The sequence below is a fragment of the Myotis davidii genome, unplaced genomic scaffold, assembly GCF_000327345.1.
Source record: "Myotis davidii unplaced genomic scaffold, ASM32734v1 scaffold803, whole genome shotgun sequence".
NCBI classification, from domain to species: domain Eukaryota; kingdom Metazoa; phylum Chordata; class Mammalia; order Chiroptera; family Vespertilionidae; genus Myotis; species Myotis davidii.
The window spans coordinates 2,717,059-2,730,077 of NW_006295567.1; the positions used below are offsets into that span (position 1 = coordinate 2,717,059).

The window sequence follows — 13,019 nt, forward strand, 5'->3', positions numbered from 1 at the left end:
TCTTATTGCACTTGATTCATAACACACAATCAGTCCACTGCATTTTGTCTTCTATAGGCTTTGCAAGCCCTTTCTTCCTAATTTAAGTGTAGCCTGAGGGCTGAAGGCCCAATCCCTGTGGCTGAGTGAGGCCATAGAACAGCAAAGGAGGCCTTAAGGGAGGCCCAGTAGTTCCCATCCTTTCTTCAAATCTGTAAACTGGACTTGACTTCTCCTGACCCTGTTAGTTATCCAAAGGCCACAGGGGTAGGACCTATTGAGTCATCAGAACTGACTAAGCTGGTCTATTCTATTGCACGGCTTTTCTCATATTTGCCCTTTGTACTTGAATTTTATGTTTCACAAATGAATGTATATTTCTTCAGTTCACCTATGCAAATAATCACTAATTTTCCAACCGGTGACTTTTTCATACTATTTATACTCATATAAAACAATTTCAATTCAAGTACAGTCAAAGCTCACTTTTTGAATGTCTCCTATATTGAACAATTCCGTTCTCTTTTTAAAAAAATATATTTTATTTTTTTTTTAAAGAGAGGAAGGGAGAGAGGAATAGAGTTTGAGACATCGATGAGAGAGAAACATCGATAAGCTGCCTCCTGCACACCCCCCACTGGGGGTATGCCCGCAACGAAGGTACATGCCCTTGACCAGAATCGAACCCGGGACCCTTCAGTCCACATGCCGACTCTCTTTCCACTGAGCCAAACCAGCTAGGGCAACAATTCTGTTCTCAACCAAGTTGTTCACAGAAAAAAAATGTCTCGATTATCTGACAACCCTTTCAAGCTGATACCTCAGCATGACGGTGTCTCTCAGGCAACAAAGGAGAGAATGCTGGGGAAATAAAAGATTAGAACAGTTTTAAAACATAAAGAGGCCATCAAGAGTGTTAATGTTGCCAAGGGTGTGAAAGAAACAATGATCAGAGATCAGTGAAGAGGTAGAAACACTGCTGTTGATTTAGATAAAGGAAAAGCAGACAGCCAGTGACAGCCATTTTGGAGACAGTGATATAGGAACAAGCAAAGAGGCTGCATGCTGACCTGGAACTAATTTTATCTCCAACTTACATATACAGACACTAAAATAGAGAAGTTAAATAACTTACCCAAGGTCACATAGCTAGTAAGTAGTAGAACCAGGATTTGTACCCAAGTAATTTGGCTCCAAGTTAAAAACTTTCTGTTATTACTGTGGCTTTCTCAAATATAATGCACTACTTAACTCACATTTAAAAAGTCAATATCATCTAGCACAAGGCAATACAATCATTTTTTAAAAGTTGCTTTATTTACATTTGCATTTTATAAGCAGCTGATTAAACTAAGACATGATGAAAGAGGTACAATTCTAATCATCACTTATATACCCCAATACATTTAAGTTAAAATTAATGTGTTAATGCAGAAATATTTCCCCATCCTCACTTATAGCAGCATATTTTCTTCCAAGGCCATCATATATACTTTTTTTCCCCATCATATATACTTTTAAATACATTATAGAAATTAGAAGATTAAAGGATATGCACAAAGAAAATAATCAGAAATAAGTTAATTCAGATGTATGTATTCAGAAAAAGATAATGAGATTAAAGAATATGTGGCTTAAAAATCAATACAGCGTCCTTTTCGTTCCCAATCTCCATATCGGGTAGGTTCCGGGCCCCTGGGTCCACCTCTTTCTTTGGTAACAGGATTAACATCATCTGGAAATTCTGAAGAAGATGTGAACAAAGCAGTCAATAGAGATAGGAAAAGCATGATGGTCAATTTTGAAGACAAGGTTGCACAGTTATGCAGTTAGGAGGCTAGACACCATGACTAAGCTACCGTGCAGTCTTGAAATGTGAGCAGCTTTACTGTACTTACTGGTCAGTGGTTCTTTCTCTAAATGGGTATCATCTTCTGGTGCATCAAAACGACCTTGTGGTAACTTTGACTTCTTAAGGGGTTGTTTGATAGGCTCAGACTTTTCTCCTTGAGAAGAACTTGTATTCCTCAAAGAATGACACAGAAGGGGGGATCCTACCAGAGTGATGATAGTGGAAAAATAAAAGCTGTTCATTTATTCTGTTTTAAAAATTTAGTAATTTTACTTAATTTATTTTTAGTTTATACATTCACATTTGTCAAAGTTCATAAAGTACAAAAGGACATGAAGTATGGTACCTATTTGCTTTGTTTAACAATGGACAGGTTATTTTGATTTTCTGAATTGTATATATCATCCCTTTTGATTGAATGCCTTATTGATTGAATGACTATCCCATGGATTGTGATCTTACTGGTTATCGAAGCACATTCTTCTACACTTGGGAAACAGGACAGCACAATTACCCTAAATTGTTTTAGTGGCCATAGGTGATGCATTCCAGCTGACATAGTGGTCCTGAGACCAGAACAGCATAATTACTCTAAATTGTCCTGACAACTCAGTGGTCAGGAGACCCGAGGGCTCTAGATATCGTGTTTTATCAACTCAGTGATCTGGAGACCCAAAACTGTAATTTAGATAACATGTCTAAGTTTAATCCAGATTACCCAAGGGCTCTAGATAATGTATTTCTGTCAATTCAGTGGCCCCGAGAACTGAAACTGTAATTAACATGCTTAATTCTGCTTCTGTAATCTGCTTTTCTTTCGAGCCAGGTGCCTCATTCCAAACCCTGAGATGTAATCAATACCTGTGTGATTTTTTTGCCTATATAATCCTGGAACTGTGACTAAATGGTTACTATGAGATTTGGGAATGACTCCTCATAGTCCCGGATTGCAATAAACATGACTTTTTAATTCGACTTCTTGAGGCGTCCTTCTGTGATTCGCGGGGTACATTACAACAGACACACAGTGAAAATTCTTCCCTCGGTCCATATCTTCCAGACAGCCATTTTCTTTCCTTGGAGCCAACCAATGTTATCAGTGTGAAAAGAAGAGCTTTGAAATAAGCTGGTTAACCATTATCAAAATAGTAGAATCAGTTTTAAACACTGATTCCTGTCTGAAGCAATGCCAAGAATCAGATCATTCTGAATAACTAATTAGTGTGAATTTCTCAATTATAATACTTAATATTGAAATTTCTAGAAGTCACAAGAGACTGTATTTTGTAGTCTTATAGGTACACTAGAGGCCTGATGCACGAAGATTCGTGCAAGAATGGGCCTTCCTTCCCCTGGCTGCCGGCACTGCCTTTGCTCCAGCTGGAGCCACCTTTCTGCCTTCGTTCTGGCCCAGAGCCTTCCCACAATGCCCAGAGGCCTGGAGCGGCATGGAACTTTGTTGGGTTGATTTGCATACTCACTCCTGATTGGCTGGTGGGCATCACGAAGGTATGGTCAATTTGCATCTTTCTCTTTTATGAGTGTAGATTCTAATCATGTGCCTTTATTCCTAAAATTTTTTAAATGTTTCAGGCAGATGCATTTATTAACTTTTTATTTTTTTTTTAAATATATTTTATTGAGTTTTTACAGAGGGGAAAGGAGAGAGATAGAGAGTTAGAAACATCGATGAGAGAGAAACATCAACCAGCTGCCTCCTGCACACTCCCCACTGGGGATGTGCCCGCAACCAAGGTACATGCCCTTGACTGGAATCGAACCTGGGACCTTTCAGTCCGCAGGCCGACGCTCTATCCACTGAGCCAAACCGGTTTCGGCGCATTTATTAACTTTTTAAAAAAAATATTGATTTCAGAGGGGGAGGGAGAGAGGGAGAGAAATATAGAAACATCAATGATGACAGAGAACACTGACTGGCTGCCTCCTGCATGCCCCACACTAGGGATCGAGCCCGCAATCCAGGCATGTGCCCTTGACCGGAATCAAACCTGGGACCCTTCAGTCCACAGGCTGACACTCTATCCACTGAACCAAACCAGCTAGGGCTGCATTCATTAACTTATTAGTATTTTAATAAAGCTATGAAAATGATCTACAGAATTAATATAGTTTCCTTCCATCTACATGGTCACTAATATAAAATACTTCATATTTATGATACTAATTGGCTGAGAAAAATTCTGTGAACCAAAAAAATTTCTGTACATATTAAAGTAAATAAATACACTTATCTATTTAAAATTTTTACTTATTTATTGATTTAGAGTACAGACTATTTTGTGTCCAAACTCCAATATCTAAGGTATATTTTATTTTTCTTTTCTCCTCATAAGAAGACTTAGTTAAACATATACTAAAAGACTAAAGAGAAAAAACCTGTAATAGTATCTTATAAGACAGCATTTATTTTTATTTAGAAATTAAATGGAAAGCATACAAATCTGAATTTCTGATTATATTAATATGTTTCATATAATAATCTCATCTTGGTTTATAATGGCTGACTATCTAGAAAACACATTGAAAATGCACAACTGAAGGACTTTCTCAGTCCAAATAACAGGATATAAAAATCAATTAGTCATGTTATCTGAAATATAGGTTTCTTTATAATTTGACCTTATATCCAATTTAGCAAGTTTATGCACTCTATAATAGAAACTTCTGCCTATCACCTGATGGCCAAATATCTATTCATCAATAAATCTATCACTAATCAGTAAAGCAAGAAAGATAGTTCAGTAATAATACAGATATACAGAAAGGAGAATTCAACAATTACATATTAAGATTCTAAATGTGGACAGATTTTACATTTACTTTGGCTAATAAGTAGTCTCTGCATTTTGTTGCTAATTAAGTATATTTTATTGTACAATAAAAAACTCACTTTGAAGCCTAAAAATTATCTAGTACTTAATACATACAAGTAGCCACTCGAAACTGTGTGCTCCAGCTCAACTCATCACAATACAATCAGCACTTCTTGCCCTCTAGCTGGTTTTGCTCAGTGGATAGAGCATCAGCCTGTGGACTGAAGGGTCCCAGGTTCGATTCTGGTCAAGGGCACACGCCCAGGTTGTGGGTTCCATCCCCAGTAGGGGGCGTGCTGGAGGCGGCCAGTCAATTATTCTCTGTCATCATTGATGTTTCTATCTCTCTCTGCCTCTCCCTCTCCCTTCCTCTCTGAAATCAATAAAAATGTATTTTAAAATCAGCACTCCTTGTTTTAGGTTTGGTTGTTGTTGCAAATTTTTAAAAAGTCTCTTAAATGAAAGCCTGAAATGATAAAATGTAATTTTGGGATGTTCTAAATCTGTAGAATTTCTACATTTATGCAAAATCATAAAAATGTCACAGAATACATTCCTGGCTACCAATTATAATATAAAAATCTGAGGCTAAAAATTTTACCTCTTAAGTGATGCAAATATACTAACTATAATAAAAGTAAAAGCTGTGTTAGATGCCTCTGTGCCAGGCACTGTGCTAGCAGCTGAAAAGATGAGACCTTATTTAAGCCTCAATAATCTGATGAGACAGGTATAATTGTCTTGATTTTTACAGTAATTTTGTTCAATATAAACGAAATCATTTTCTAAAAAAGTGACATTAGGTAGATGTGGTAGAGACTGCTAAATATCCAAAATAGCCACGTTTCCCTTCTCCCGTTTAGCTCTAGGACTCCCACTCACTTCCCTTGCTAATAAGCAGACCACGCATTTAGAGATCACATTTCCCAGTGACCCCTCTGGGCAAGCAGCCATGTGTCCAAATGTGACCACAGGGCTGAGACTGAAAGTGATATGTGCACATTTTAGGTGGCTTCAATTTTGCAACAAGCTGACTGCCCTGGATTTCTTTCCCCGTTCCCTCCGTGACCCAGCTTCAACCACAAAGGGGAGAACAAATCCCAGGCCAGGGTGACACTTAAAAATACTTAACTAACACGATCTAGACACTGCTTATCAGAACCTATGTCCAATCAATCAGAAGACACACAGCTTGTAAATAACTAGCAAAACTCTACTGTTGCATATTGGCTGACTGTTGGTTACTGCCTTACAAATGGGGAGCAACAAGATGAAAAGAACCTGCATCCCTTTGTAAAGCAAGAAATATCTACTGTCAAAGCAGAGTGGCCCTGCCTGTTCTCACTGGCAGGACTGTTACTACAGCAGCATGGTCCTCTCCTTAAGTAATACAAAGGAGAAGTAAAAGACTCGAGGATTAAAAAAAACAACTTTTTAGAACTTCTGTTTTCAGGAATTTGATGAATTCAGATGCTAAAGCCATATAGCTATAAAACACCTGAAAAAGTAAAATATTTACAACAAACTTCCAAATCAGAGAAGGAGCCTTTAAGAAAGTAAATAATAAAAAAATAAAAACGCAGTCCAGTGAGGTAAACACACTTAAACTATTACATAGTCTATGTCTTTTTCTCCATAGAGCTTGGGAAATAGAGGCCAGCCCTCAGGGAAGCTCAGGCTCTGAGAAAAGGAGCCAGAAGATTTATGGGTAAAAACACATAAACATCCTGGGGGATCTGGTTAAAATGCAGATTCTGAGTAGGTCTGGGTGGCACCTGAGATCTGCATTTTAACAAGCTCCCATGTGTTGCTCATGCTGCTCGTCAAAGGCCAAGGGACTAGAAGAAAACCTCCAGTTAATGAAGAAAACGGTTAAGGAAGGAAACATGTCCATCTCAACATCGGTGCTGAATGGATATGCAGGAAAAGAAGCCCCTCTTGATATTTTGAAGCCACTGAATGACCACATCTTTGTTTATTCCTGATTATAAACTATCTGCATGGCACAATCCCTTCCCCCCACCCCTACCCCCTGCCAAGAGGAGCATCTTACTGTAAAGAGGACCCAAGCTGAAGTGCTCTCAGACATATGGCAAAGCAGGAGCAAATTCTCTGAGGAGAAATACTTTTTCAATCCATTTCTCATGAAAGTCTCACAGAATCCCAGAAATTCTGGCGCCGGAGAACTCAATAAATGAAATGAGGAATGTATGAGAGAGTACTGGAAATAGAGCAGTCCAGATGGAAGAGAGAATTAACAACCTTAAAGAGAGAAACCTAGCAATGACCCAGGAAGATGAAGAGAGAGAACTAAGAGGATTTTTGTTTTGTTTTTTGAATGAAAGAACTCCATCTCACTACATCAGAGGAAGCAACGTAAGGGTAATAGGTATATCAGAAGGAGAAGAAAAGAAGGGAGCAGAGAGCCTACTAAAAGAAATAGTTGATGAGAATTTCCCAAGCCCATGGAAAGAACTGGACTTCAAATAGAGGAATCTAACGGAACACCTAATTATAGCAATGCAAAAAGATGTTTTCCAAGACACATTTTATTCAAACTGTCAAAAATTAATGACAAAGAAAGAATTCTCAAAGCAGCCAGCGAAAACAAGACTGTACCATTCAACGGAAACCCCATTAAACTATCATCAGATTGCTCAATAGAAACATTACAAGAGAGGAGAGAGTGGAAGGAAATCTTCAAAATATTTTTTTAAATATACTTTTATTCCTGGTCAGGGCACATGCCTGGATTGCGGGCTTGATCTCCAATATGGGGGGTGTAGGAGGCAGCCGATCAATGATTCTCTCTCATCATTGATGCTTCTATCTCTCTCTCCCTCTCCCTTCTCTCTGCAATCAATACAAATATATATATTTTAAAAAGCTTTGGTACATTTACATTATGGAATATTATGCAGCAGTCTTTAAAAAGGAAGATGTCTTACCCTTTAAGACAGCATGGAGAGACCTGGAGGGTATTATGTTAAGCAAAATAAGTCAGTCAGAAAAAGACAAGAATCACATGATCTCACTCATATGTGGAATCTAAAGAACAAAATAAACTGAAGAACAAAATAGATCCAGAGAAATAGAAGCATGGAACAGACTGTGGAATCTCAGAAGCAAGGCAGGGTGCGTGGGTAGATGGAAAGAGATTAACCAAATAACTTACAGGCACATATGCATAACCCATGGATAAAGACAATAGTGTGGTGAATTCAGGCCTGGAGTGAGAGGCGGGTTCAGGCTAGAAGCGGCCAATGGGTCAAAAAAAGGGGACATTTGTAATACTTTCAACAATAAAGATTTTTTAAAATAATCAGTAAAAACCATAAAACATTGAGCAGTATTAATCAAATCCCAACAGGAAGTTTATTTATTTATTTTTAAAAAGAATTTTATATGAAAAGCAGATACCCAAGAATAGACACTTCTGAAAATCAAGATGAGAGGAGTTACCCTACTAGATATCAAGATTAATTACAAAGGTATGGTTATTAAAGGCAGGTGGCATCAGTACATGAATAGACAGAGTAATGAAAATGAAAAGAGAGCCAAAGAAATAAACCCATGAATATATATATGTGTGTGTGTACACACACACAGACACACACACACACACACACACACACTCGAGGCCCAATGCACAAAATTTGTGCAAGAGGCGGCCTTCCTTCCCCCAGCTGCTGGCACCAGCTTCCCTCCGGCCCCAGCTTCTTCCAGAATGACATCCGGTCTAATTAGCATATTACGCTTTTATTATTATATAGGATTATATACATAATACACATATATTATGTATATGTAATACATATATAATATATATAATGTAAACTTGATGTATTTATTTATTTAAATTAGGGACTTATTTTTTAAATATATTTTTATTGATTTCAGAGAGGAAAGGAGAGGAACATAAATAATGAGAGAGAATCCCTGATCCGCTGCCTCCTGCACACCCCCCAGCCTGCAACCTGGGTATGTGCCCTTGACTGGAATTGAGCCCAGGACCCTGCAGTCCACAGGCCAACGCTCAATCCACTGAGCCAAACTAGCTAGGGCTATATGTAAACTTGATTTATGATAACTGGCAATATACAGTGTGAGAAAGGGACCCGGGACAACTGGTTATTGCTATGAAAAAAATGAAATTGGTTTCCTGCCTTACACCATACACAAAAATCAATTCCTGGTAAAAAAAAAAAAAAGATTTAAATATAAAAAACAAAACTATAGACCTTTCAGAAGAAATTATAGAAAAATACTTTATGAGTTTAGGGTAGAAAAGGCTTTATTAGACAAGATCACAAAGCACTGACAAAAAACAAAAGGATTACAAGATGAAAACAAAATTATGAATCAAGACACTTTTGAAGCTGAGTGATTGTACATACCGGTTCATTACTGTATTCTGTCTACTGTCTTACTTAAAAAAAGAGACACCATATGAGTGACAAAAACAGCCCACAAACTGAGCTACTTGCCACTTACATAACTAAAAAAGGCTTAGTATTCAAATATATGTGAAAAATATAAGACAAATAATCCATGAAGAAAATAAAGATATTTCAGAAAAAAGCGAACAAAATTTTAAAAAATTTTTAATTCCTCTAACAATAGGAAAGCAAAATTGCAGTAAGATACTATTTCAGCATCCTAGAGTCACACAAAAATGAAAATTTCTGATGATATCACGTGTTGGGAAGTATGTGGAGCAACAGGAACACATATTCTGCTGGTAGAAGTGTAAGCTGCCAGTAAGAATGGACAATGAATGCCTTTATAACTGGCATCGGACTGTAAAACTGAACAGCCCTATACAATACGTTCCAGGAATTCCATTTCTTGCACGAGAGCACCCATAACACATAAAAATGTGTAGCAACCAAACCTGGTGTTTCTAGAATTATCCAAATGCTCATTGAGGAGAATGGAAGAACATATGATATATTTTCACGGTTGAGCAACCTCTAACATCACTATGGATGAATCTCAAAATACACAGTTGAAAAAAGCAGCAAAATAAAATAAAAATGGTGTGAAGCCATTTCTATAAAGATAAAAAAACATGCAAAGTTACACATCTTCATCCGGAAGCAGCACACAGGAAATTGCTTGGCAATAGAAATATTCTACTTCTTAAACTGGAGAATGGGTTTGTAAATGTTGGCTTTGCTTCATAACTTACACGTGTTGTATAATCTTTTGGTATCAAATGCTTCATAAGTTTTTAACACTAGTGAAAAATGGTTATTGTATGGACACAACAAAATGTTAGTGCTATTACCTTGGAGTTTGGATAACGTGGGACTTTCACTTTTTATATTATTCATTCTGGACCACTTAAAATTTTTACTCTTTAACAAATAATATGCTTGGGGAGAAATGATTACAGAAAGGAAAACCAACTGCATAGGAACCTGGGACCCACGAGTATGAGGGGCAGTAATCCTGTTTTCAATGTACACAACACAATTTCCCCCAGATGTCCTAAGGTAAAACCGTGCTTAGCACACTGTGGGTTAAGTCTGTAATATATTGAGAACATTTCCAACCCAAAGGGATTAAGAAGTATTGGTTTTTACTGAAAGTATCCATACTTTCTCTGTATTAACAATTCCTAGCTTCATCTAATTTTTGTTATGCTTATTTGCCTTTGGCCCACTTCTGCACTTTTCCAATGTTTTTCATAGTGTAAACTGCACAAATCCTTTGTGATGTAAATAAATAAATACATGAATGACTCCCCTTCCCAAAGGGCTCACTTTTCCATTTGTGCCACAAGCATCAGAGTCGAGTGCGCTGGGCAAGTTCCCCAACACCCCACCAGGAACGTGTGCTGCCGGCCCTTCCCGGTCAGAGCGGCGGCCGAAGGAAACAGGGACCGGTGGGAAGGGCCTGGGGCTCTTCCAGCTCCAGTCCCACCCTGAGGTCCCGCACGGCACCTGCCTAGGCCAAGGCGCGCGTGGCCGAGCGGAGTGGCCGAGGAGCTCGGCGACCTCCTGCACCCGCAAACCCCTCGACACACGCGGCTTCCCCTGCGGGAGGCCTTCCTTGCGGCGCCGGGGCCGCTACCCGCGACCCTGGCTCCTGGGCCGGGTGCCTTACTTGCCGTTCTCCACGCTGTAGCCGGAGCGCGACCTAGAAAACCCGCGACCGCCATGGCGCAGACTCCCGCCGGGCCGCAATGTCGTTTCTGGGCCTCCGGTAGGAGGCGGGACTGCGTGTGTTTGGTGGGCGGGGCCTCCGTGGGTGGGCGGGGCTCCTCGCGGGGGCGGGGCTTCCGTCCTCCCTGCGTTGGGCATCAGAGCTCTTGGCTCAGGCTTTTTGTAGACAAAGGAGCGCAGGAAGCACGAACGACCAAGATTACTCTGAACCCCGTGTGAATTCAACCCCCAAATCATGGCTGAAGTGGGATGAGGAAATAATTTCGTTTAATATCTAAATCTGAGGGACAAGGTCTCTTGGAAGATCTTTTATAGTATACGAAGACTGAGCATCTTTTTCTCTTTCCCCTCAGTTCTCTCTCTCTCTCTCTCTCTCTCTCTCTCTCTCTCTCTCTCTCTCTATTGTTTAGTGAACTCCTAATTCGTCACTTATTGACCAGATGAACTGAAAGATGATTTTTGAGTGCCGTGCAGAGCAAGAAAAAGCTTTCCATCTGTCAAGGCTGCTGTGAAAGGAGCCCTGCCAATTGGCCCCTTACATTCCAACAGTTCCAATTTTTTGGGAGCATTTGTGGCAGATCAGGAGGCTTCATGTAACCCGTGGAAGTCTTTTTAAATTTTTACTTATTTTATTTTAGAGAGAAAGGGAGAGAGAGAAACATAGATGGCAGAGAAACATCATCCATGGGCTGCTTCCTGCATGCTCCCTATTGGGGGTGGAGCCCGCAACAGGAAGAGGGGGTGGGTAGGGTGGGGGGGAGATGTGCCCAGACCAGGAATGGAACCAGCGACCTCTTGGTGCATGGGTCGGCGCTCAACCACTGAGCCACACTGGCCAAGCTGAAAGTCTTTTCAGAATTAGTGGAAGTCTCCAGAATTTGTCTGACCACGTGACATCAGGTGGCTATGCAATCTGAGTTTCTCATCATGAACTGGGCGTTATCTGGTCCTTTTAGATAAGTTTTTTTACGGAGAGGAAGTGGTGTATACAGAACAGGGCCAGAGCCCTCCCTCCCCAAACAAACAAACCACAGCCAATTTTCATTAGCATACTTTTGACCCTGAGCTCATATCTACAGCTTAAAAAGGAGTTTCCCTGTGTGAGAAAAAATTCAAAGCTGGATTACAGACGGCTTTGCTCAATGTACTGACCCAGCTGGCAAGGGACTGGCTTTGGCTTTTAAAGACCCATTTGTGAGAGACCCTTAGAAACAGCAGTGAGAAAGAAAAAAAAAATCCTCCTAGAGGGCAGAACATTCTCTTATACACTTTGCCTGGATGGAGATATAACATTTCCTGGGCACTGAGTTAGTCGAGTGGTAAGGGACTGGGAAGAGGCTTTGGAATACTTCTGTGGAATTGGACCTCTCATAGTAGCCCCAAAGCATAAGAATGTTTTGGTCTGATTGCTCAAAAAAGGCTCTCAATCGCACTGTACATGCGCGCCCGCACGTGGTATTTTGTGGAAGAGCCACACTCAAGGGGCTAAAGAGCCGCATGTGGCTGGTGAGCTGCAGTTTGCCTACCACTGCCCTAATTGCTCTCCCCTGCCAGCCTGATCACCCCTAACCACCTCTGCCTTGGCCCTGCCACCATAGCTTTGTCTGCAAGGATGCCTGGTCTGATTAGCATATTACCCTTTTATTACTATAGACAATCCCCAACTGCCCTCCCCTGCCGGCCTCATGGCCCCCAAATGCCCTCCCCTGCTGGCCTCATGGCCCCTAACCGCCTCTGCCTCGGCCCCCACCATTGTGACTTTGTCTGGAAGAAAGTCAGATGGTCAGAAGATATCCAGTCTCCTGGTCAAATTAGCATATTATCCTTTTATTAGTATAGACTAGGGGCCCGGTGCACGAAATTCGTGCACTGGGTGGGGGTGAGGGGGAGTGTCCCTCAGCCCAGCCTGCCCCCTCTCACATACTGGAAGCCCTCAGGCGTTGACCCCCATCAATCTCCAATCGCAGGATAGGCCCCTTGCCCAGGCCTGACGCCTCTGCCAGAAGCATCAGGCCTGGGCAGAGGACCCTCATTCCCCTCATCACTGGTTCTGCCCCCAGCCCAGGCCTGATGCCTCTGGCCCAGACGTCAGGCCTGGGCAGGGTACCCCCAGACCCCTCTGATTGCTGGCTCTGCCCCTGGCCCAGACCTGATGCCTCTGGCCCAGGATTCAGGCCCGGGCAG

At 40.8% G+C, this 13,019-nt stretch overlaps 1 protein-coding gene across 1 annotated transcript; it reads right to left on the bottom strand.

Moving 5' to 3' along the window:
* Positions 1-1,274: 1,274 nt before the first annotated feature.
* SDHAF4 (succinate dehydrogenase complex assembly factor 4) lies at positions 1,275-10,894 on the bottom strand. Its single transcript, XM_006770330.2, has 3 exons — positions 10,777-10,894; positions 1,878-2,033; positions 1,275-1,723 (listed from the first exon to the last, which is right to left on the bottom strand). The coding sequence occupies exons 1-3, from the start codon at positions 10,829-10,831 to the stop codon at positions 1,614-1,616; spliced, it is 321 nt and encodes a 106-aa protein (XP_006770393.1). The 5' UTR covers positions 10,832-10,894; the 3' UTR covers positions 1,275-1,613.
* Positions 10,895-13,019: the final 2,125 nt, after the last annotated feature.

Coding starts and splice junctions, on each gene's coding strand:
- SDHAF4 (XM_006770330.2), bottom strand. CDS start 10,831: ATGGCGGTCGCGGGTTTTCTAGGTCGCGCTCCGGCTACAGCGTGGAGA. Junction 2,034..10,776: donor TACAGCGTGGAGAACGGCAA/GTAAGGCACCCG, acceptor TCACTCTGGTAG/GATCCCCCCTTCTGTGTCAT. Junction 1,724..1,877: donor AGAGAAAGAACCACTGACCA/GTAAGTACAGTA, acceptor CATCTTCTTCAG/AATTTCCAGATGATGTTAAT.